The sequence below is a fragment of the Musca domestica genome, unplaced genomic scaffold, assembly GCF_030504385.1.
Source record: "Musca domestica strain aabys unplaced genomic scaffold, Musca_domestica.polishedcontigs.V.1.1 4, whole genome shotgun sequence".
NCBI classification, from domain to species: domain Eukaryota; kingdom Metazoa; phylum Arthropoda; class Insecta; order Diptera; family Muscidae; genus Musca; species Musca domestica.
The window spans coordinates 17,410,946-17,438,288 of NW_026712328.1; the positions used below are offsets into that span (position 1 = coordinate 17,410,946).

The following is a 27,343-nucleotide window of genomic DNA, read 5'->3' on the forward strand; positions in this document are numbered from 1 at the left end:
CCGTCTCGGTTTCCTCCACGTCCAGAGAGAGCCTACAACCCCCCCCCCCCCTCTTTCAAGTCAGTGTCCCGTAATTACACCAACCATAAGCCTTAGGTCAGATTTCGCCAATGAAATGAGCGACATTGATCTCCGCTCAGAAGTCACTGGCCATATTTTTTTGGAGACATTACAACCCCTTCCAGTCTGCCAGTTTTGATTGAATCTCCCAAGGTAGTGCATGTTCAATACTAGGAAGAAGTGGCATAATGGAGGCTTCACCGCGCTGTCGATCTATATACCTACTGACTCAGATCCGCGTCTGACCATTTCATCTGCTGATTCATTGCCATATATGTTACAATGGCCAGGAACCCAACAAAGTTTTACCAACGATTTTTACTTTTCCAGATCATTTCTGCATTCCAGAACAGCCATAGATTTAATTAATAGATGGTATTACATTATACTATGATTAAAATTTTAATAATAAAATATATTTATAGTAAAGTGCATACCTTATATGCAGTTAGTCATTTAATACGTAGACGTTTTGAAAATAATATTATATAATTTATGTACATTTTGTTGATGAGATTTCTGTCTTTAAAATAAGATGCAATATATTTAAACGATGAAAGATAATTCGTACCATTTAAAGCATCAATTGCTTCCATGGTAGAAAAATACAGGTAGATGCATCAACGCTTGGGAACAATGATATGTCAAAATTGTTTAAATATTTCTGCCAAAATAAGTACATTTGTCTATGTTTTACCACACAACGCCAATCGGAGGTTGTTATAATATGCATTTTTTAATAATTTTTACAAATTTGAGTGATTTTTCATTCAAAAATTTCGATTCCAAAATTGGTTGACAGTTCATTGTCCCAGCAGCTGTGTCGAAGCGTCTACCTATATTCTTCTACCATGATTGCTTCACTGTCTGAGAGGGTATTTCCTTTAAGTTACACTCCTAAATTTTGCATAAATTGGTCATTGAAATTCAAATGAAGTAAGCCACATCTGGGTTTAGCATAGCTGACAATTCTGGTAATGTGAGAATTTTGATTGTATTCTAAGCGTGGATATTTGTCGTGACATTGGGATTTCTGAGCACGGTTAAAAAATTATTAATTTTGCCCAATAAATTTCCTTTTCAATGGCGTTTTCTGCTATAAGGTTTGTCTGGTTACCCTAGAATTTGTAACAATTGTTAGAAATTATTATAGTTAACCCGATAGTTCTGGAAAAGAGAGCAGTTGGAGAGAGACATTTTGACAGCTCTTTCAGTGAGAGTTTGCAAACTCTTGCTGGACAAATTTTTTCTTGCAAACACTTGCAACTCTTCTTCTTCTCATTTATCGACATTCAATCAGATGTTTTCTGTTTGTTTTTTTCTTTTTATGCTTTCAATTCATGGCAGCAGAATATAGGTAGACGCGTCGACACTTGGACAATGAACTGTCAAACCAATTTTGGAATTGAAAATGTTGAATGAAAAATTATTTAAATCTGTAAAAATTGTTGAAAAACGCGAATTTTAATAGCCTCCTAATGACGTAGTATAAAAAAGTATATAAAAATCTTCTTATATTTGAAAAAACATTTAATTTTTTTGACATATCAATGCTCCCAAGCGTCGATGCATCTACCTGTATTCTTCTGCCATGCTTTTAATTTGAAAATAATTTTTTGGAATTAGCAAGATTAATTGTTTTTGGAGAACAACTTTACAAAATGTGAAAAACGTAAATATTAATATGCAATTGGGAAATAAAATACTATTTTCAACATTTTTAGACAAACGCCATTAGCAACACGTTTAATCTTTATTTTATTGCTTATTTCCTTTTTATTTATAAAACTTGTAAAATTGGCGGTGCTTTCTTTCTTTTAATGGGGGACAAATTGGTTTGTTTTGACATATCAGCTGATTAGTTGCAAGTTTCTGCAGAAATACCGTCTCATGGTAGAAGAATATAGGTAGACGCATCGACGCAGCTGCTGCGACAATGAAATGTCAAACCAATTTTGGAATTGAAAATGTTGAATGAAAAAAATTTTAAATTTGTAAAAATTGTTAAAAAATGCATTTCATAATAACCACCGAATGACGTCGTATAAGAAAATATATAAAAAGCTACTTATATTTGAAAATAAATTTAAAAAATTTTGACATATCAATGCTCCTAAGCGTTGATGCATCTTCCTGTATTTTTCTACCATGTACCGTCTGTTTACTTTTCGCATTTTCCTTGCAAAAGAGAATTAAACTGCATTATTCTCTCAGAAAGAAGTTGCTGGACACCTTATTTCTGTCTATTTGCAAGCAATAACCTGACTTGTCAAAAAAAAAAAATTGTCTACAATAAAAAAATGAAACACGCAAAAACAAACAAATAAAAAATCAGCTAAGTTTGGCCTGGCCAAACTATTAAAACTCCCCAACATTTTAAAGGACTTGAAAAGAATTCAAAATCTTCCGTCGAAAAATGCCGCTCAAAGGAAATGCGTTATATGGGGGCTATACCACGGTAGAACCATGGTACAATGAAGAGAAGGTAGGCCAACTTTGAAAAAATTGCAAGTATAGAGGTCTGCCTGTTTGGCTTGTACAGTATTTTCTGCTTACCTGCACAATCAAAAATTGCACGACATCTTGTGCAGCAATGCCCAAAATGCAGGTAGCTTCATTGCATTTATCTGCACAATGAAGCAGGTATCTTTAATTTTACTTACGTGCACAAAAAGTACAGGTATCTTTAATTTTCTATTCGTGCACAACAAAGCAGCAATTTTATTTTACTTACGTACGTGTAATAGCCAGCCAAAATCAATGAGGAATCTTTTAAAGTTTATAATACATTTATTAAGTGGTTTAATTATATTAAACACAACAATTGAAACTAATTTCAAGAAAACACCACTTTATTCAACAACAACAACAAAGTAAGTTTTCTCATGAATTGTCTAGGCAGGCAATGCTTACCATTAGCTTCATCGAAACTTCAAACAAAAGAGTGTTCTCTTTTAGCTCATCAAAAGTACCCAGTGGGAAAATGGAAGGTGTGGTAAACGAAGAGGTAATGCATAAACACTATGATTTATACATTCCAGAATTCATTATTGTTAACACGGTCCATGTCCTAGGAAAATAATGCATTCCTTTTGTTTGTCTAAGCGATTCGTAATATAATGCAATCTATATAATGCATTTTGGACAATCTTTTAAGTATGCATTATATAATTGATGTATCTCAATGCATTAAATAATTAATACTTTATCATTTGTTTTATAATTCATTCCCCCAGAATACATTAAAATTATGTTCTTTTACTTTGAAATATAATAAAATAATTTATTAATAATAAACATAGTTTATATGCAGTTTATAATTATATGTACGTATTCTTACAATACAAAAAAATAAACAAACAAACTAATTGTGAATACATACAAAACAATAAAATATAATTCATTTTTGGATTATGTTTAAATAAATTCTTATTTCTCGCTACGTTTTTTGGCGAGATGTGTTTCCTTAAACTGCCTTAATTTTATCAAATGGAATGCCTTTTTCAACATCCTTCTTATATTCCTTCTCGTCGTATCCTTCCCTCTTTGACACCTCTGCAATAAAAAACATATGTATTAATATGTATAATATATTCTAAAAGTATTTAATGTAGAAAATTTGAACAATTTTACTTACCATACATTAACTTATTTATATTTTCAAAGGACTTAAAAGCCATTTTTCCTTTTATTCCTTCAAAGTTATAGTTCATAATTAATTCTTCGGAAAGTACTCTACATAAGTTTTTTACAACTCCAGAAGGAATCAAGATTCTTTCCATGATGGGTATCTAGAAAAAAAGAATTTGTCGTTAATAACTATATTAGCATTTTTTAATATTATTCAATACTTACAAACGAAGCGAAGTCTTCCCCAATTTTTTAATATTAAACGCCTCCAATGTCGCTTTCAATACATTTTATAAACTTACGTCTTCACTGTCACACAAATGAAACAAAACTAAACAAATTTACAAATTTCAACAATAACGCGACATGAAGTCGCCCGAAAATAACGGGACACAAAAAAACAAGAAAAAAAAACTATGAAACTACACATTCCATCATGTATAGATTCTGGAATATAGACGGTAATCAGTTTGCAGATTTCGTCAAATGAAATTACCATTTCGCTTCTATTGGGATGAATAATATAATGTATTCGATAACAATAATGTTATAATCATTTTTTGCTCAAATTGCATTCTTTTCTCGAATATTTTAGACAAATTCTGTAATGTAAATCTTATAATGCAAGAAATTATTCATTATCAATGTAATGCATTCTCCATTTTCCCTCAGAGAGACAAATTCACAACATATGTATTTGAGCATCAGTGGTGTTTTATCCAGCATAACCATCTTTTAGTGTGGGAGAGGAAGCGATAATATGTTTTTAATGCATGCTCTTTTCTTATGTTGTTATTGTTTTTGGGAATACAAAAACAAAAACGAAGTGGTAGTTTTTAGTGTCTTTTTTGAGTTTGCAAAAATTTTTCTTGTGCAGATAAATACAACTTTTGTAACCAAATTAAAAAAAAATTACCAAATTTTCGAGACAGGAATGTCCAATGTGCAGCTATCGATTGGGCACTTCAATACAATTCAAATTAAGGGATTCAGAAAAAAATGGCATAAAAAGTTTTTTGGTCTGCAAAGGCCAATGCGCAGCTAATGTTGATGCAGGTAAATAGAAACCATTGTAATGTCAGAATTAGTATCAAAACAATAAAAAATCAAACAACTTGTTGCATTTATTTTGAATAAATAATTGAAAACCGCGAAAATTGAATGAAAGGCCAACATTTCTTTTCAAAACCATGTTCTATATATCTCTAAAGTATTATTTCGCTACAAAAACTCTAGATTTTGTCGATGCATACGTTGAAATAAACATTTTGAAAATACCCGAATTTGAATATTTTCTGAACAATTTTGTTGTTATTGAAAAGAAAACACATACATAAACAAATAAAGATAACATATTAAGCCAAGAAAATAAAAAAATTGAAATCATATGGTATCATAGTTCTACCTTAATATCATTGTACCATGGGTAGAACTAAGAAGGTAAAGTCATATACTCATATGTTTACAATTTTTTCAAAATTATACATTTGACAACATCTTATTGTCAAAATCTATATTCATAAATCCATTGTATACACAAAAAATTAGAGATGGGAACTGTTTTTTATGCATTAAAATTTGACAAGGTGAATTACAGAAAATGCAGTGCTGGGAATGCTAATATGAAATGAGGTTACTTTTATTTCATTGTACCATGGGCTGGCTATACGAAGATAATGATGTTTTGTTAAAAGCATGGCCCAATTATAGGGTCGGTCAGAAAATGAATTCCTAACAAAATACAACTCTTTGTCTATATATATCATCAAAATGTATAATTAGAACGAAAAAAAGGTTTGCCTTCACACATTGCAGCGAATTTCCGATTTGTCAATTTTGGCATTAAAAATATAAGATATTTAAATATGTGTTGAAGTTAAATGAAGAGAAATAGCTGAGCTCTTGGCTCAATGAGAAGGGTTGCTCAACTTCAAACAAACTAGAAAAATGCAACACTGTGCTAAAATCTTATAGTGTTAAATAGAATTTGAAATATGAAACAGTTGGTTTTGTTTATTTTTCATTTTTTACAATGTTCTTATATTGGAAAAACCCGCGAAACAACTATGCAATTTTGGGGTTAATCTACAAGATTGAATATAAAATAGGAGGACAATACAGTTTTATCCCAAAATTGCACAATGTGTTGCCCATTAACATTGAAAGTATGCATTTATTTTGCAACCGAACTTGAAATAATTTCAAATTATTGTATTTTTTTTTTACAAAACAATACACACACATACACAAAATGTGTATATGTTTTGACAGAATAAGGGCACCAAAAGAAAAAAATTGTATTTAGGGGATAGCTTTGTTTTACCTTCTGTAATTGTGCTATTGCTGAGCTCATGGTACAATGAATTCAAGGTAGGGCAGAACTACCATATGATTTCAATTTTTTATTTTTCTGGCTTAATATGTCAACTTCATTTGTTTATAATAAAATTTTTTTTCAGAAAATATTCAAATTCGGATGTTTTCAAAAAGCTTATTGCAACGTATGCATCGACAAAGTCTACAGTTTTTTTCGCGAAATAAACCATAAGAGATATATAGAACATGATTTTGAAAAGAAATTTTGACCTTTCATTCAGTTTTCGCGGTATTGAATTATTTATTCAAAATCAATGCAACAAGTTTTTTGCTTTTTTATTGTTTTGATAGTGATTCTGACATTACAAGCCAAACAGGTAGACCTCTATACTTGCAATTTTTTCAAAGTTAGCCTACCTTAAATTCATTGTACCATGGCTGAGCTTATCTTTTTGTAAATTGTAAAACTTCTATGAAAATTGTTGCAGATACACATTTGCTTGTTACAGTACCTGGAAATAAATTAGCACATATTATGACATTTTTTTTTCGATATCATGAAGGGAACATCTTGTATCGTAGTAAAAACCTGTACATTGTTGCAGTTTATAATTTTTGTTAACGCAATTTAATATTTCAATAAATGGACTTGGGAAGTACAGTGAGAAAGTGGGTATACTGTACGCAACACAATTATTATAGTACATGCCTTATCTTCGTTTAATGATTGTAAGAGGTAAACAAATATAATATTTAAATTTCATTAATAATTATATAATTGTATTTCCAACTCCGGATTTGGTTTATCTAGTAGATTTTTTATGGCATATGTAAATGTTGTTTTACATTAAACGATAATTCGATATATTGCCATGGAGCTTAATGTCGTCGACATCACTTCTTGGCCTCTTTACGCCGTTCTAATACAAGAAACGCCTCCGATCTCTGATTCAGAAACGTCAACAGTTTTCACCAACACAATTAATTTTGCCTTTACAACGCACGAAACAGAATTTTTACAACGATTTTTCACAGTAATTAACGAACAGAAAGTTTATAATTTATAATAGTCGTCAAAAACAAGTGTTCGTGTACGGGAAATCAGTAAACTCGTAATTAAAATCTATATGCAAATAAGGAAATTTTGAATAAAAAAATATATTTCATAGGTGGTCTTGTGTTCTTTGCTGCTGTGTACGAGAAGAAAAAACAGGCAAAAGAATGCAAAATGAAAAATGTGAAAAAGAAAACCACGAAGGCAAGAAACAATGATTTAGTGGAATAAAACAGTGGAAAAAGGTGGTGTACAACATTGAGTTTTCTGTCACTGCCATTCCATACGATTTGTTGGCCACCATAACCACTGATAGAAACGCAATAACTATTAATGGAGTGGAGTATATAGGAATACAATAACAACAATCACAGTCCGGTGAAGAAGTGGTTGTTTGTAAGTGTGAGTGGCTGGGGGAGCAAGAGTTGAGGCACCTGTCGCGGGAGTTATTCGTCATCACGTCGTCTACTGTCGGTCGTCATTGCCAGTTAGTAAGCAAAAGCAAAACAAGTCAAGAAAAAGTGGGCCTCCATCTCTTCTTCGCCCATTGGGTGCAGGAATATTTAGAAAAAGTGTGTGAATTATAAGTCAATATTAACAAACCAAACGACGAACAAGCAATCAGTACAACAACAAAACAAAAGTGATGATCATCAAAGATGTTAACGAATTAGCACATCAAATCCCTAGCAAAAAATACAAAAATTCTAGTGTTGTGAATTTTTCGGAAGAACAGAAGAGTAGCTAGCCACTTAGCTAGTGTGCTCGTTCATTCCCTATCATGTTTACGAAAAAGTCCCATGCAGATATCAAGAAATCCACAGCAAAGCTACAGGATTGCAAAAAGGATTCAGCATCACGTCTACGTCATTTGCGTACAATATTAGGTAAATAATATAATCGAATCTATGTTTTTCATTGTTTGTATCTAAATTATTTCATCCCAATGCCTATGATCATCACCACCAATGCTATTTATCAAGGTTTTCCATTTTACAACATTAATTATTAGTTACTACTGCGCTGAAATATTCCTCGTCAGTGTGGTGTGGGTGTTGTCTTTGCTATTGTCAGTTGGATAGCGTTGACAACCAACTATCCATTCGGCTAAACAATCTCGAGACAAACCAATCCGCCAACAACAAACCATCAAAGTAAACTTAGTATTAATTCATTTTTTGCAGCTTGACTCTGACAAACTACTAATACAGAAACGAAATGAGTGGCAGCAGTAAAAGAAATCAACCTACCAAATCGATCGATGTTGTTTTGTGTGTGTGATCCACTTTAATCACGAGTTGTTTAGTTCAGTCTTTTGGCTGGTTTGGCTAGCTGGAACGTTGGATGTCTGTTGTGTATGGTGTTGCGTTGATTTGTTATTGTTTATCTTTGTTATTTTGTGTTTCTTCTACATGCTACGTACCTACACATTTGAATTTTGTTGTGTTGTATATTTTGTGTTTTGCTGCGCTAATATTTAAAATTCCACAAATTCTCTGCTTCGTTTATATGCCAATTGATTGCTGATTATTGTTGAGGGTATTGGTGGGTAGTTTATTTTTGTTTGTTTGCTTAGCCTACGCCAAAAGATAGCTTTGAATAAAGCCCACTACCGTGGATCTATGTATGTATAAAAATATTAAAAATGTGTGTGTTTGCTCTATGCCAACGAGATGATCAGTGGGAATTTTGCATTGAATATCAGGACCAAGTAATTATTTTATTATTCCACTTTGTAGGTCGGGTTTCTAATTACGAACTTCGGATGAGATTTTCCCCTAACACAAAGAAGATGAACTTCCTTCTGAGCGGTTTATGAAAGCATTTCATTAAGTATCATTGGGGAGTTATGGACGAGAGCAGTTGTTGAAAGCAAGCCCCTCTATGTCAGGACATTTGCCATGGTGAAAGACATCCCATATTATTTAAATCATCTGTTACATTAAGATGGAGAAGTAGAGAAAAAATACTTTCCTTACTCCTTTCTATCCGTTTTTTGTGTATTTTAGTAATCAAATCACATTTCTTTCCAACCGAGAAAAATTGTGGACAGTTAATTTGCTTGGCTCGAGAGCGGGCCCTATTAAAATTGGTGTAATACCAATTAAATAAGTTCTATAACTTCAGTTGTCTTCTTAGAAACTAGAATACTATAGCCTTCAAGGCAATAAATAGTATTGACAATATATAAATAAAATTAATACACAATATTCGTCTCAAAAAATCATAAATCCATATCGGAACATGTAGAATTTAGGGCTCCATCATTGTAAAAATGTTGCCACGGTAGCGTCGAAGTCCTAAGTACGACGATACAACTTTTCTTGTGGAAGTTTATAGATCCCGAGTTATATTCTCGTAATGTTCCGTTATAGCCTTGGATATTTCCAGCGTTTGTACGCTCCAAGAGGTGTTCCAAAACATAAGCCCCCATCTCTTCTGGAGTGTAAGCATCTACCTTTTAGTAACTGAAAATGAAAATATTAATGCAACCAGGTATGTTTGCTTTCACCGAAATAAACAGGTTGGTCCTGTGTGCTCCACCTTTGTTTTTCCGTTAGTAGCACCTCTAAATATTCGTCAGAGACCCCATGAAGTATATATATTCACGATCACCATAAAATGCAAAGTTTTACTAGAGTTTGGTATTTTGACTATTTAAACCACATTTTCTAACGGATTTGTTTAAATTTTTGTATTTGTAGTTCGTAACAGGTTCTAGTTCCGATGGCAAAACATTGTAAATATAGGTTCAAATTTTCTTATAGTGTCCATGTAAAGGCACTTCCTGATATTCTGTACTTTAATCATTTTTCTATTTTATTTATTTTTTGGATTTTGTGATGGATAAGACCCATATATAGGTCCATAGGTTCTATATAGGTCCATATTTTTCTATAGCCCCCATATAACGATGCTTCCAGATATTCGGTATTTTCACGATTTAGGCCAATAGGTACAATACTAAACCTAATGGTGGAACGTATTGAATCTTCGGCCCGTCGAACTTACGGTGAGAATACATAAAACGCCTTTTGACTGGCTTAAGTCATCGACTGGCTACTCCGTAGAGGAACAAATTATTCTTAGGTTGACTTAGTTCGATTTTAAAATACGTTGTTTATGTTTTGATTGTTTGGGCCATAATTTTAATGGTGTTCTATTTTGTTGTTTGCCAATTATTATTGGGGGTTATTTGAGATCTCAATGTGTTATGATGAATGACGAATACGATAATCAAACAGTTTTCGCACCAAAATTATTTATGCAAAACTGTATGTAGATATATCCACACAAGTTGTACATACATAAATTTGTACATTCCGTATGTATGAGCATTGACGTTTGTTGTTTATATGTTTAATTATATGATATTTCTTAATTTACACATTTGGTTTCATATGTACAAGTTAGTCCGGACAGCCGGCCTATTGGTTTGTTCAACCGTCACAGGAAGTTGAATAACATTGAAATGTATTCGTAGTAATAATGTATTCATTGCCACTTTGTAATGTAATGTATTTTTGGATGGTAATTTTTACAAGACCAAACTATGGCAAACTTTTTCATTTTACCAGTGTGCGTAGCAAATCTGCACGTGTGCGTAGCAAATCTTTTAGACTGGCAGTACGTTTGAGAATGATAATAACAATTTCAAAATTATCATCTATTTTTGAAATATTTGCTACTACTGAGATATTCTAACTGAACGATAACAAAAGACAGTGAACATTTGGGCTTTTATTTATTTAGCATTTTTGATGAATTTGCTCATTATTGGTCATATAGGTTTAAATTGCATATTTGGAATGAATGAAAATATAAACTTGCTTCTAGATTAGTTATCTCGTGATTTAAGTGATTTCAAGGTAGATTCCCCTATGACAAAAGATAAAAAAGTTTGTTCCCAACTAACTTTTTCATAACAAATTCATAAAAAAAGATTTCACTTTTCTCTGTTCTTTATGTTAATTTTATAAACATGTTCACTTCCAGCTGTGAATGGTTTAAATAAAGATGAGATCATACATTTTGCATTAAAAGTGTGTATGATCATTATACACAAAACAAAAGTACACAATTGTAATTACAAATGTTGACACTGGTAAAAAGGAAAGTTGGAAATTTAAGAAACTAAACGAAAATTTAATTATAAATTTGAGTTAATATTGTTGGAATATTCTACGTCACAACATAACCTAAATACTGATATATCTAAGTGCTCTTAATATAGCCTCAATTCTAAGCAATCAATGGATTCTAGATCATCCTCTACCATTAACTGGATTGACAGAACACTGGAGAGCAGATTGAGAGTTCCATAAGGAAATCAGTTGCCAAGGGTGGTGAGCATACGACGTTTTATGGACTTGGTGGAAATGTGATTGCTTATTCAGAATACAATGTAGTTCAAATAGGTTGGGAGTTAATCCAGAAAAAGACAAGTTAACGTTTTTCCCTTGGGAAGGAAATTGTAGTTTTGGCCAACAAATCTTTGATTATACGAATGCAACTTACTTGGTGGTGGAATTAAATTATAAATTATAAATCGCTATCAGAATGTGTTTAACATACGAGCTGTCACTTCTTTATTCGTGCGTAATTCCGTGTGTACGTTATATTTTCAAACTACAAACAAATAATACTTTTGATTGGATTATATTTGTCCGACTAAGAAAGTCTCGGTTCAATCAAAAATGAACATTTCTACTATACTCGTGTAAAGTACATAGCTTGCAACTTCTAAAAAAGGAAATTTTGCCAGTACAACTCATAGCGCCTTAAGATGAAAAAGGAACAAATACTGGTAAACTGTAGGGTGTTAAACCGTAAATAATACTATCGTGAAACGTGCTGCATCGGCTCCCGAATTTAAAAAGAGGCATACAGTTTGAACTTTTATGTATTCTATTAAAAGTACATAATCATATGCCCATGAAGATTAATGTTAAAATGTGTTATTGGGGCGGGCGACTATTAAAGTGTCTTTCGAGCTGAAATCTTAGTCTTGGAGCTAACGAAGCCATTATGCGAAGAATTAAAGTCGATCTGGCCGTTGCTTTCAACTACAGAAAAGTCTCGCTTCAATCAAAAATGAACATTTCTACTATACTCGTGTAAAGTACATAGCTTGCAACTTCTAAAAAAGGAAATTTTACCAGTACAACCCATAGCGCCTTAAGATGAAAAAGGAACAAATACTGGTAAACTGTAGGGCGTTAAACCGTAAATAATACTATCGTGAAACGTGCTGCATCGGTTCCCGAATTTAAAAAGAGGCATACAGTTTGAACTTTTATGTATTCTATTAAAAGTACATAATCATATGCCCATGAAGATTAATGTTAAAATGTGTTATTAGGGCGGGCGACTATTAAAGTGTCTTTCAAGCTGAAATCTTAGTCTTGGGACCAACGAAGCCATAATGCGAAGAATTAAAGTCGATCTGGCCGTTGCTTTCAACTAGTAGAATTCGATCTCAACTATCTTCGTTAAAGCAAAGCCAACATTTCTGTGGACGTCGCAAATGATTCATAACAAGGAATATGTGAAGTGGTGAATATGTAGTCTCTGGTGGAAAGATGAGGAAATTACATCAATCTTCGGTCGATGAACATATAATGCATGAAATTTGTTTATTACGATTTTTATTTGTTGATCAATAATCAGTTTTATAACTCAGTGGTTGTGAATTATTAGCACTCCTCTAAATACAAGTTTCACAAATATATATATTTATTCCAGCCGCTTATAAGCTGTTTTGTTGCTACCTTTAGATATCTTCTATAAAACGATTTAAGAGCCGGCGTTTTGTGTTTACTTTAGACTAGTTTACGCTTATTTGCCAATTTCATTGAATTTATAAACAGTAGCAAAATAAACTAATATAACAACAAAAAATAAAATGACTTAAACTTGCTTCAACTTGACTCTGAATCATCCACCTTTTAATATCAAGTGCGGTTTGGTTTGTGATTGGGTTTGTATAAAAATTACTTGTATTCTTCTTCATATCATGCGTCAGCGAGCTATGTTGGCCAATATGCATATAAAAGCGAATAAATACAAATTAAATGTTTATACTAATAACAGTGTTGCCAATCTATGCTTTCAAAAGCATGCAAAAATCTAAAAAATTGCAATAAAAATTTGTGTTTATTTCTATTTCATATTCTTATTTTGTAGCTAAATTAAAATGTTAATTCTTTTTGAATCTACAGGGTGAGACAAGAAAAACTACAACGGTTTGTTTTTTTTTAAATTTTATTGAATGAAATCAAAAAATGTCAAATTTAGTTTAGATTTGTTCGAATTGATCACCTTCTGCACGAGTTATGGCCTTCAAACGGCCAATGAAACCGTCACACGGTACCCGAATGTTGCTCTACGGTATTTTGGCCCATTCCCGGCTCAGCGCTTGCTTGATATGATCAACACTTTGGTATTTTTTAGTGCCAACCTTGGTTTCCAACATGCTCCAGACACAATATTCCAACGGATTGGTACCCGGAGATTTTGGTGGCCATTGTGTGCTGGAAATGAAGCGAGGAACCTCATTTTTTAACCATTCTTGGGTGGCGCATGCTGAGTGCGATGGTGCTGAGCCCTATGGGAATTTCCTAGGTCTTCCGAATATTTTCGCGATAATATTCGACATTTATTCTAATGCCATGGTCGATTTCTACGAGCGAGGAGCGATAATCGGCTGTTATGACGGCCTACACCATCACTCAACTCGATCATTTTGTTTGTTTACAAACTGCTGGATAAATTCGGCAGTTCACCACCTTCGGCCCAGCGAAACATATTTTTAGCTCTTTTGAGTCCATTTTCTTTCTGTTGCGGTGTAAGTTTTTGCACTTCTTGGAATTTCAATTGAGTTCATTTTTCAATATTTGCCGAATGGAATATTGCGATATGTTTAGTTTGTAGGTGCACACTTTACAAGAAAATTCTTAGAATTTTAAATTGCCAAGAAAATACTTTTTTTTTTGAAATTATAATTTTTTGAGTTCTTGTTTTTCTTTCAAAACCAAGTATAAGTTTTGTTAATTTTTTATATAAATGTGCCTTTGTTTCAATTAAAAATACATAAACCTCGCACATTAATTGGTGACCCCACGTTTTAAACCGTTGAATACAAAAACAAATACAAAACTAATGTAACAATGCCCTATTCCGCGGACAATTCGGATCAATTAGCAGATGGTCGAAATGAAAGCTCTCAAGCCCGTAATGTTGCTGCTTCTAGTGTCCACAAGCTGCCTCCATACTGGAAAGAAAATCCAAAATGGTTTATGTAGGTTGAGGCTATTTTTGCAATTTCTGGTATCACTCGCGATGAAACCAAATTCCAATACGTTATAGCAAATATCGATTCAAAGTTTCTTCCTTTTATTTGTGATATTTTAGAATCCCCTCCTGCTGATGGTAGATTTTTTGCCGTTAAAAATCGCTTTATGGAAACTTTTTCCGAATCTCAGGAATCAAAACTCCGCAGACTGCTGAAAAGTCAAGAATTAGGAGATCAAAAACCATCGCATTTGCTTCAAGTTTTGAAAAATCTTGCTTCTGGCCAATTAAATGATGCTGTTCTCAAGACGCTATTTTTGGAACAACTTCCAGAAGGTGTTCGGTCTATTTTAACAATAAGTCAAGTAAGTGGTTTGTCTTCGTTAGCTCTGCAAGCAGATAAGATCGTGAGCCTGCGTTCGCCACAACTTTATGAAGTAACTGCTGCAGCTGGCAGTATTGATCTGACCAAAATATCCCGTCAAATTGAAGCTTTAGAAAATAAGTTCAACAACTTTTCTAGAAACCGCTCTAAAACTCGTTCAGAGACAGGTAATAACAGCAAATCACGTAGCAGAAGTAAATCACGACGCAGAGACTGGTGTTGGTACCATAATCGGTTTGCTGAAAAGGCAACAAAGTGTGTGTCCCCATGCTCTTTCTCAAAAAACTAGAGGGCCACTCGGAAGTTGCGATAATTCCAGATGACAGTGGTATCTCGTGTCGCCTTTTTGTTAAAGATAAGCTTTCAAACAGAGATTTTTTAATTGACACCGGAGCCGATGTGTCTGTAATTTCTCCGAGTTTCAAGACTTCAAAAACGTCAGACTGTGGTATTAAAATTTTTGCTGCTAATGGTTCTTCAATTCGTACTTTCGGTCAGAAAATTATGCATATAGATTTTGGATCACGGAGAAATTTTTCTTGGACCTTTATTATAGCAGATGTTACAAAACCCATTATTGGTTCTGATTTTTAAAACATTTTCATCTTCTTCTTGATCAAAAGCGTAAAGCATTGATTGACGGCAAAACTGATCTGTAAGTTTCAGCGAAAATTTCTAAATATCCGTCATTTAGCATAACAACATTGGTGAAAGATGACTCTGTGTACAATAAATTGTTAATGAAATATCCAGATGTCTATCAAGCCTCCACTCTTCCTGGTATTAACACGGAACATGGAATATATCATCATATTGAAACGACTGGACCACCCGTATATGCAAAACCACGGCGCTTAGATCAAAATCGTTTTCAAATTGCCAAAAAAGATTTTGAGTATATGATCGAACATGGAATTATTAGATCATCAAGTAGTAATTGGTCGAACCCTCATCATATGGTTCCCAAGAAAAATGGTGATTACGGTACCTGATCGTTATCCAATACCTTTTATCACTGATGCCAACATTAACATAGCCGGCAGCTGCATATTTTCAAAGTTGGATTTGGCACTCGCATTCTATCAAATTCCTGTATTTCCTGATGACTTCCAAAAACTGCTATCACTACTCCATTTGGTTTATACGAATTTGTCAACATGCCGTTTGGATTGCGAAATGCCGCCCAAAGTTTCCAACGTTTAGTGGATGAAGTACTACGTGGTTTACCTTTTGTATTTGTCTATATTGACGATGTCCTGCTGAACATTTGGAGCATCTAAAGATTGTTTTTGAGAAGTTTCAAAAATATGACATTGTCGTCAATCAAGGTAAATGTTCTTTCGGTAATAGTGAAATTGATTTCCTTGGTTTCCGAATATCATCAACTGGAATGCAACCCATTCGAAGCAAAGTTGATGAAATATAAAGTATCCCTAAGCCTTCGACTATAAAGGACTTACGACGCTTTCTCGGAATGGTAAACTTTTATAGACGGTTTTTACCTAATGTAACGACAGAACAAGCCCCATTAAACCAACTTCTCAAGAATGTGGTGAAAAATGATAAACGACCTGTTATTTGGAAACGGAAACATCATTTTCGCAATGTAAGTCAAGCTTATCAAATGCAGTGTTGTTATTTCATCCCGTTAGTGATGCTGAATTATCCATTAAAGTAGATGCATCAGATTTTGCTTTAGGAGCTGTTTTGGAACAGAGAATCGATGGTGAGTTACAACCATTATCTTTCTTTACAAAGAAGCTAAACAAAAGTCAGCAACGCTATAGTACTTACGATCGAGAACTATTAGCGATTTATGAAGCTGTTAAGTATTTTCGGGACTACCTAGAAGGGCGTTCGTTTTCAATCTATACTCATCACATGCCACTAATTTACGTTTTTCTCAAAAGCCAGAAAAAGCAAGTCCTTGTCAACTTCGACAATTAAATTTTAATGGCCAATTTTCAACGGATTTAAGGTACATTAAGGGTAATGAAAACATCGTGGCAGATACATTCTCGCGTGTAGAATCATCATCATTATTGGATTTTGAGGAACTTCAAGACTTCAATAAAGCGATCAAGAACTTCAAGATTTGTTGAAATCCGAAACATCAATGAATTTACAACTCATTACAATTCCTGCCTCAAATACGAAGATATTTTGTGATGTCTCTCAAGCTAATAATCCAAGACCATATGTTCCAGTTCAATTGCGAAAATCAGTATTTTACGGTTTACACAATTTATCTCATCCTGGTTCAAGATCTTCCGTAAAACTTGTCACTGAACGTTCTTGCTGGCCTTTTATGAAAAGAGATTGTGCACAATGGACAAAATCTTGTCAGGATTGTCAACGATCAAAAATAACTCGCCATACAAAAAGTCCAATCGGGACATTTCCATTATCATCGCGACGTTTTGTGGATATAGTTGGCCCATTTCCACTATCAGATGGTCATCGCTATATTCTTACCTGCATTGATCGATTTACCCGATGGATGGAAGAAATACCAATGCCGAATATTACAGCTGAAACTGTGCCCCAAAGTTCCTTAAATGGCTGGGTATCTCGTTTTGGTTCTCCCGATATTGTTCACACGGAGAGAGGACGCCAGTTCACATCGAATACTTTTCGGAATCTATTAAAGTTATTGGGAACTCGATTAAAACATTCGACGTCTTATCATCCACAATCGAATGGATTAGTTGAACGTCTTCACAGAACTCTTAAATCCGCATTGATATGCCACAACAAAACTCAATGGACAAAGTCTTTGCCTTTAGTATTGCTTGGGCTAAGAACTTCGGTAAAAGATACTATTAATTGTTCTCCAGTCGAAATGGTATATGGCGAAACACTTCATGTTCCTGGTCAAATGTTCACCGAAAGTAATGTCGTTCAAGATTCTGATGATTTTTCTATTACATTTTCAAACATTAATGTCCAGAATTAAACCAGCAACAACTTCAAATAAGAGCAGTTCAAATATATTTATCAACAAGGAATTGAATGTATGTTCCCATGTGTGGATAAGGAATGATCGTGTACTTAAACCTCTTGAACAAAAGTTTCATGGACCTTACAAAGTGATCAAGAGATTTCCAAAATATTTTACTCTTCAAATCGGAAGCAAGACAGATAACATCACAATTGATCGACTTAAACCAGTATTTACAGAAATTGAACATTCAGAAATTGATTTAAGTCAAGAAATCACCCCTATCAAATCGAAAGAGAAATCTGTATCGTTTTCACTAGGAAGGGGGTAATGTAGGTGCACACTTTACAATGTTTGTAATTGTAAAATTACATCACTTCTTCTTTGAATTTTAAATTGCCAAGAAAATACTTTTTTTTTGAAATTATAATTTTTTGAGTTCTTGTTTTTCTTTCAAAACAAAATATAAGTTTTGTTAATTTTTTATATAAATGTGCCTTTGTTTCAATTAAAAATACATAAACCTCGCACAAGTTCACGAGCCATTTTTAGCTACTGCGCGGATTTCGATCAAGTCGCTTCTTTACTTTTCGAACCATTTCTGCTGATGTTGTTGTTTTCTTCCCTCCACTTCCTTGCCGTCGGGCTACGCTACCAGTATCATGGTAACGAGCGATGGTACGAGATACAAAAGATTTATTTTAACGATAGCCACTTGTAATTTTCCAGCCAAATATAAAGAAATCCCACTATCACGTGGGGCTGAGCTGTCACTGGAATAATTTTAACAGCTGTCGGACGAGTGGCTTAGAAATAACATCAGTCTGAAGTTGGTTGCAGTTTTTTAATCTCACCCTGTATTGAATCTATAGTTGATTGTTTTCCATTAAAAAGTTTTTTTTTTTATGTGTAAGAATAGCATATTGTTTATTTGTTGCAGGCCGTTTGAAAATGAAGGAAGAATTAAAACAAGTAAAAAAACATAAAGTTCGGCCTGGCCAAACTTTTAATACCCTCCACCTTAGGGTAAAGAAAACATTAGAAGAAATGTGACAAAAAACATTAAAATGCCGAATATCGGGAGGTATCGTTATGTGGGGGCTATACCAAAACGTGGACCTATAATTACAATGACTCGACACACGAACTGGGGCCAATTATGATCTACAACTACCAATTTTCAGAGAAATTCTTGAAAAAATGTGTCAAAAATCATAAAAATACCGAATATTGGGAGGTACCGTTATATGGTGACTATATCAAAACGTGGACCTATACATACAATGTTTTGCCATACGAACTAGGACCCATTATGACCCACAAATACCAATTTTAAGACAAATCAGTGAAAAAATGTGGCAAAAACCATAAAAATACCGAATATCGGGAGGTACCGTTATATGGGGGCTATACCAAATCATGAACCCATACATGCAATGTTTCGCCACCGGAGCTGGAACCCATTATGTCCAAAAAATACCAATTCTCAGACAAATCCGTGAAAAAATGTGGCAAAAAAATAAAAGACCGAATATCGGGAGGTACCTTTATATGGGGGCTATACCAAAACGTGGACCTATACATACAATGTTTTGCCACACGAACTAGGACCCATTATGACCCACAAATACCAATTTTCAGACAAATCCTTAAAAAATGAGGCATAAATCATCAAAATACCGAATATCGGGAGGTACCGTTATATGGGGACTATACCAGAACGTGGACCGATATATCTCATTTTCAATACCAACCATCTTAGACACAATACAAATTGCTCTGCTAAATTTTGACGCACTACGTCAGATAATGTGGGCTGTATCGTGATTTCAACAGACAGACAGACAGACGGCATCGTAAAATCGACTTAGAATTTTATGCTGATTATGAATATATATACTTTATGGGGTCTACGACGAATATTTAAGGATGTTAAAAACGGAATGACAAAGTTAATATACCCTCCATTCCAAGGTGGAGGGTAAAAAATTATCTATCATATTATAATACTGAAGATTATTAAAGAACAAGGTATCCCAAATATTACCTTGCAACTTCGTTAAAATTTCGACAACGGCAGAGTTTTCTATTGCCTGTTATTGGCATTTACTGGGGATTTCTTTCTTATTTGAAATTAATTCCGTTTTCTACAAATTCATAAAATTTTTGAGTTCATTCTCCCTTCCAAGCCTATTTATTAGGTCGGACTATTGGGCCTGAAATAAATATATATGAATTAAGATGACGGAATGAAAATTAAACTTTTTGTGGAAAAATGTATATTTAATGTTTTTGTTTGTTGTTGTCAGTTATATTTGAGTAGATTTTATGTTTGTATAAAAGTTTTTGTTATAATGCCAATTTTAGTAAAGCCCTTCCAGAAAAAAAAAACTTTTTTTTTTTGGAAAATATGGTCTTTGCCCCACGCTCCTGCAAGTGCAGTTTTAGTTGCATTTTTATACCCTCCACCATACTATGGAGGGTATATTAACTTTGTCATTCCGTTTGTAACTCCTCGAAATACTCACGCCAGACCCAACAAAGTATATATATTCTTGATCAGCGTAAAATTCTAAGTCGATTTAAATTTGGTTGGGTGAACAGCTGCTCATATTCATATTTTTATTGAAAAATGTGTACTTTGTCCATAATGCATTTGTTAAATCGTAGCTCTATCTAAACACACAAATTTCCCCCAAGAAATATCAAATTAAGGTAGAAAAGTAATGTATCATTAAATGTATTGGCCGTATAATGTGTTCATATTTATATTCGTTGACACAACATTCGCCGGTATCATTGCTGCTTTATCTTTTCTTTGATCACTACCTCAATTTGTTTCTTACTATCGTAAAAGTAAATTGAGCGATAACTTGAAAAGAAATTGTTAATGGGTCACTAAGCATTTTGAATATATTTCATAATGCGTTCCATATAGATAATTGGGTTACCAAACGATTTTCTACTTTATATCTTAAAATAATAATACTACATTCTAATGAATAGACCAACTTGTCAAGAATACGAAAAACTGCTTTAGACTCAGTTGGAAATTGTGCTGAATCATAAGTAGTTAGGCGTCATATAAAATAAGAAAAAGTGAAGGCAGAAATAAGTACATATGTATTTTCGGGACATAAATATTTGTTCGAATTCAAAGTCACATACAAAGGTGGATAGGGAAAGTTTACAACTAATGTGGCGTTTCCACTGCACTTGATTCGCTCTCTATTCCTTGACCCTTAACTATGAAAAAACTACTTAATTCTTCACACAAAATGTCCTGATTTTCCTGAAATTTCCTGAGCGAACACTCATATTTGTACATTGTTCAAATCAAATCACTCTCAGAACAACGAAAAAATATGTCCCATCCCTAACAAATGAGAGCATTTATCGAAAAAAAAATTATGACATTTTAAAATTAAAACTGGAAACATTTAATTAAATTTTTAAAATTTTTGGGAAGACTGAAAATTATGAATGAAAACTACAATGTTAAATGGCGTATGTACATTCAAACGAAAGTACATTTTGTTTTCTCTCTCATTCGAGGTACGCATTTTGTCCACGAGTTGAAATTTCCAGAGAAAACTGCAAACAAAAGAGGCAATATTTTCAAAATGTTTGTATCGGCAGAAAAAAATATTGACAAGTGTCTCTCCAGCAGAATTTAAAAATAGAAAAATAAAATAAATTAAAAATAGAAAATCTTTGGGAGAAAAACAATAATTTCCTCTATATATATTAGTGAGAATTTAATGCATTTTAGTATAAATTCCCATTAAAATCAACAAACAAAATTTTTGAAAAAGGAATTATTTTACTATGAATTACGAATCGTGCCATATGAACGATTTAATTCGTGTATCTAATTCTGAGAGCGAACAACGTTGTTCGGTTTCCAATGGAAACATGCTATAAGATATTCTGATGAAGAATTAAAACACTTTTTTGGTGAAAAAGGCAGATTTTTCTTAGTAGCAAATTATTATTAACCTCTTTACCTCTTCAGCTGAGAGGCTAATTGGACAGTTCTTTTGTTACAGTGGATTTTTGGATTTTGTACAGTGTTGCTCAAAATCGTTGAAAATCAAGACAATATGTGTGGGTTGGCTTATACATTTTTTTTCGAGTTTTTCCCTATTTATTTACCAAATCTTCTGGAAAACTAAGTTAGGTGTCTAAAGATATAATTGTGATTTAAATTTCAAAGACAGCCAAATCACAACAGTGTAAAAACTATTAAGTTTATTATCAAAAGTAGTCTTCTTGGCCGACCTTAAATAGGCATTTCTACCGAATAAGTTACAGCGAAGCGAAGACACATTTTTTTTTACTAGCAGAAATTAGCTCCAGAGTTCTGTGTTTGAAAGTAAGCAAATAGTTTAAAATAAATAAATAATTGCGTTCATATTTCTGCTAAGTGTAAACCATTTAACGTTCTCGCATATGAAATTTGGGTCCCATGTATTTTTACTCTACATTATCATTGGAATTTCGTACGTAACTCCACAAAATAATCACGACAGACCCTTCAAAATATATATTCTTGACCAGGGTATTATTCGAAGTCTGTGTGTCCATTTGTTTAAATCATTCAAACTAATTGTGGTAGACGGCGAAAAATTTTGCACATTTATCATTAGGCAAAATCGTATATCTCCCATATAACTGTACTTTCCGATAGCTCCAGAATAACTACATATATTCGTTTTTTTTGACTATTTAAGCCGTTTTTTCTAAGTGATTTGTTTCAAATTTTTGATTCTGGTTGGTAATGGTACTTACCTCAGGTGACAGAAGATTGTCTATAGATGTAGTCACATTGTTTCAAATTTGGTACTTGAAACTCGTAATAGGCGGAGAGATGAAGATTTTTACCCAATTATATTCTGGATGCCTTTGGCTTTCAATTTCAATATCTACAGTGATGTTGGAAATACACCATGTTGCGGTTCTAAAAGCGGCATTATGGCAGGTTTTCTAATTTTCCTTATCTTATCGCAGATATATGACGTATGCAAGGATGCTATGCAGACAACATTGGGGACGAATAGTTTACCTTCTAATCTTATCGCAGATATATGACGCATGCAAGGATGCTTTGTATGTGTGAAAAGCTATCGAATAGGACCCATGAGATTTTTGTATTTGTCATGCTAAACCCATTTAACTTTCTTTGGAATATTTTGAGTGAAAGATCTCAGTTTGTTCTACACAGGGGTGTTCAGTCTGATGTTTGTGCTGTTCGGTGTGGTGTCCCACAAGGGACTGTGCTTGGCCCTCTGCTTTTTATTATGTTCATTAATGACATTGTGGGTTCTGTGTCTAATGAGGTGTGAGGTCGTCATGTATGCGGGTGACATTCTTATCTTCTTTAGAAGTGCAGATCTCTTTTAGTTGGAAAATGTGATGAACACTACGTTGGGATTGCTTACTATGTGGATCGCCTTTAATGCTTTGTCTGTCAATTGGAATAAGACTGAAGCTTTTAAAAAGTCCTTGATATGTTCCTACGCTGAGCATCTGTGTTGGCTCATTTGTGGTTAATTTTGTGGATAAGATGAGATGTTTAGGTGTAGTCATTGACGCCAAGCTTAATTTTTCAGGGCATGTTGATTCTTTGCTGTCTCATGTGCGTTTTTAGCTTAGGGTTCTCTATAGTCTTCAAGCTCATTGACCTCTTGGTGTTAGGATTATAGTAGCCAGATCTTTATAAATGTCTTATGTCAACTATTGTTTGGAGGACATTTCTGGAGCTAATGCTTGTCAAATTTTGCCTGTTCGCAAACTTGTTAATCTATTGTTGGGTATGTGTTTGGGTTGCGCTATAGTGATCGTGTTACGCAGTATATTATTAAGAGTCTTGGTCCGCCCTTTGATAGATATTTAATATCGCCTAATTTCGCCCAATGTGTCATTACAGGTTTATGAGGAATGTTAATTCTCCTCTATATAATAAGTTTGAGTTTTATAGATCATCTCGAAATCCTCAATTGTTGCTTCCAAGATTTTTGGTGAGAAAGCGTTTCTTGTGAGAGTTGCGATACTGTGGAATCTGCTGCCTCTGACCATACGTAATTTTACTTGTTCTATTGATATATGTATACAGGAAGAGGTGTTTTGAATATTTGTCTGTTCATCGAGTTTTTGGTTGCGGATTATTTTCTGTATTTTCTTTTTAGTTATTGGCTGGGGAGCCATTTTTATGGTTGTATATTTTCCATAGAGTAATTTTATAGCTTTTTCATAGTTGTAAGGATTTTTTCTATGCTTGTAGTTGCTACATTCGCTCGGTTGGAAAAGAGTGATGTTCAACTTGGTGAAGGAGTTGTGTCGAAGGGTCTAATTATTGCTATTTAATTTTTTTTATAAACATATAGTATAATTCGTTGTTAATTATTGTTATGTATTTAGTTTTTTGTTTTTAATACAAAATTTTTGCCATATTGGCTTATTTATATTGTATTGTGTGAAATAAATGAAATGAATAGTTATGGCAATATCCTTTCAGAACACAGTTAACAATATAACATAATTCGGAACACAATTGCTAATCGTTAATATAATCGCTACAGCAAGCATCAAAATTGCATAAATTTTCAGAAAGAAGTACGGAAAACAATACTTTATGTTGCAGATAGAAAATAAATTCGATCATCTAAAAAGGAAGTGATGGCAAAAATGGACAATCCTTTGAATATGCCACGTATGATGCTCTGTTTAAACTATGTTGCTGATGGATGTAAAGTAACGATTATCGATTTAAAACTCACAAAACCTAAACATTTTTTGTTTAAAGAGCACAGCCATAATGTAGACTCTAAGCCATTGTTTGAATTTAATATATCGACCGCTCTTGTTTGAAGCATAGAATCGTCCATCATAGAATGCAGATCAAAAAATCACACGCTTCTTTAAATAGTGTTGTTTTTGCGTTGTCATTAAAGTAGATTTGCCAGTGTGTTTTAAATGTTTTTGTAGCTCGGGGAAATTATGTTAATAACAAAAAATATTAATAACAACGATAGCTTGGAGCTTGGAAAAGTCAAAAAGAATAGCTTAAATATGTTAACGACTTGAAAATAATGTTTACTGTATCTGTGTGTATACATGCCCATGTAGAATAGTTCAGGAGAAAACAAAAAAAAAAAAAAAAATGAAAAAGAAAACAGCAAACATAACGATAAGGCAATTAACGTAGGTAAAGCTAATGAAAGGTGCGACAACAGCGATCTGGGTGACAGACATGTAAAATGCGCAATCGCACAGAATATAAACAGAACAATCCGCATTTCATGAGAACTTAAAAGACAAAAACACTTACACAAGCACGCATGCAGTCACCACTGAACAAAACCTACAAATTCAAATTAAGCTTTACTCTAAGCTAAAACTTTTTAGCCAACTGTTTACCTGACTAGCGTCTCCCCTGCTGCATACATTACCGCTTTCTACGACAATAATAAGAACAATAACAACACTTTTTTTATTTTAAGAACCTCAACTATACCAAGAAGTAATTTTTGAAAAACGAACAAAACAAAAGAGTAATAAAGAAGAAGTTGAAATGGAAAAAAAGCAAAGCAGAAAAAGAAATTAACCGAACGCAGTTATGTTACTAATTGTGGTTTAATATGCGGTTTGTTCGAATATAACTGGATAGAGGTGAACACATTGACGATGTGATATTTCCAAGCATTCTCATGTAATGCCAATTCCCAGAGCATGTATAGTTTTATTATTAGTTTTTTCCTCGAAAGGGTCATCATCATCCAGAAATATTACTCCAATGGAACTTTAAGAATTTTCAATATAATGTTTATTATTTCTCTTTTGATTTCTTGATTGAAAATATAAATAGATTAAAGTATAGTTTTGCATCAATTACGTTGGAAAGATCTTATCCCTATGATAGCAGTTTAACGTGTAATGGTATGACGGAGGAAAAAAATGGAAAAATGTTTTTTTTTTTTTTATCATGGACGTTGTTCAAATAATTGATTCCGGGCTACATACATTTGGGTAATTGAAGTCTAGATTAGACTAGAAAGAAATCTATTTTATTTGTTGATTATATCTTCTGCAAGCTTCCGTAAAATGATTAAAGAAGCATTTGTTGAAATGCATTTTTTTAAACTATTGAAAAGTTATACTCATAAGTTTCACGTTCCGCCCTAAAAAAGTAAAAAAAATATTTTCTTGGTAATATTTTTAGGTTTTATATCCATTATATAAATTTTCTTCAGGGAAATGTGAACTTTAACCTTTTTCGACTAGTAAATTCTCAATTTAATATATAGGGTGAAATGAAAAAACCGCAACCAACTTCAGACTGCTGCCATTTCTAAGCCACTTGTCCGACAGCCAGTCCTAAGCCACTCGTATTCCAGTGACAGCTCATTATATTGTTTACAAGCCTACAAAAGCATTTTGGTGCGAATTTTCCAGAAGAAAAGTTATTCGTGATGGAATTACATGATAGTGTTATTTCTTTATATATGGCTGGAAAACCACAAGTGGATATCTTTAGAGCACTTCAGAATTTAAATGTGAATAAATCTTTTGCGTCCCGTTCCATCGCTGGTACTGGTAGCGTAGCCCGACGTCAAGGAAGTGGACGGAAAAAAACAGCAACATCAGGAAAAATGGTTCGAAAAGTAAAGAAACGACTTGATCGAAACCCGCGTCCCCGTGGCCGAGAATGGGTCGTGAGCTGAACATATTGCAATATTCCATTCGGCAAATATTGAAAAATGAGCTCGGGGTAAAGCCATTGAAACTCCAAAAAGTGCAAGAACTTACACCGCAACTGAAAGAAAATAAAGAAAGAAAGAAATTGATATAGGGTTCCTTTTTAATAAAACACGATATTCTGTCTAGGGTTTATTAATATAATATTTAATAGCTCAAATTTATTAAAATGATAATGTAATTTAAACAATGAAAAGTTGAAATGAAATAAATATGAATATCGTCGTCGTTAATGCGAGCCGTCTTAAGAACGTCTTTACTCATCCGCGTCGTAAATGCAACTCATCTTGCTCACAGATTATTGATTGCTTCGTAGCTAAACTTCGTGACACTCTCTAAACTTCACTCAAACTTCTGTTCCCACAACTCGGCCATCCTGCGAAAATAGTTCGTCGTCGTCATCTTCTTCTCTGGGCCAAGGCTTTATGAATTCAGCACAAGTTGTTGTCTGCTTAGGGCCTTCACTGTTACCGCATTTCATGACATCATATGTATCGTTAGGCTTGACTTTGATGATACGATATGGACCTAAATATTTCGGCTTTAATTTTAGACCTCCGCCAAGTTGTGTTCTTTTAATTGCAACCAAGTCACCAATCTTATATTTCGTAGCAGCTCTGCGTCGAAGATTATACGTTCTCTCATTTTCAGCTTGAACATCCAATATTTGTTGTTTTGCTTTCTGTCGTAATTCATTTCGATCTTCATCGTGTGCCCTCATAAACTCTTCTTCGATTAGCTCCTTAATTTTGACGTCATCTTTTGTTCTCATCTTAATACCAACTAACAGTTCGAATGGAGTACTCTTGATGCTACGGTGGTATGTTGAGTTTATTATTCTTTGTACATCACCAACATATTTGTACCATTTCGTAGGGTCTGCTATACTTAGTTTTGATAAAACAGA

General features: G+C 33.5%; 1 protein-coding gene and 1 long non-coding RNA gene across 5 annotated transcripts in view; one reads left to right on the top strand and one right to left on the bottom strand.

Moving 5' to 3' along the window:
* Positions 1–3,370: 3,370 nt before the first annotated feature.
* LOC131804222 (uncharacterized) lies at positions 3,371–4,352 on the bottom strand. Its single transcript, XR_009342987.1, has 3 exons — positions 3,916–4,352; positions 3,698–3,851; positions 3,371–3,615 (listed from the first exon to the last, which is right to left on the bottom strand). It is a non-coding gene; the product is annotated as an uncharacterized LOC131804222 (long non-coding RNA).
* Positions 4,353–6,948: 2,596 nt separating this feature from the next.
* Positions 6,949–27,343, top strand: part of LOC101901818 (probable Rho GTPase-activating protein CG5521) — a 42,008-nt gene continuing 21,613 nt past the window's right edge. For 2 of the 4 annotated variants that reach the window (XM_059126736.1, XM_059126739.1), the window contains exon 1: positions 6,949–7,947. In XM_059126736.1, coding sequence (XP_058982719.1) covers positions 7,842–7,947 — 106 coding nt within the window. In that variant the 5' untranslated portion in view covers positions 6,949–7,841. The remainder of the gene's footprint in view (positions 7,948–27,343) is intronic. The other 2 variants (XM_059126737.1, XM_059126738.1) reach the window with 2 other exon arrangements.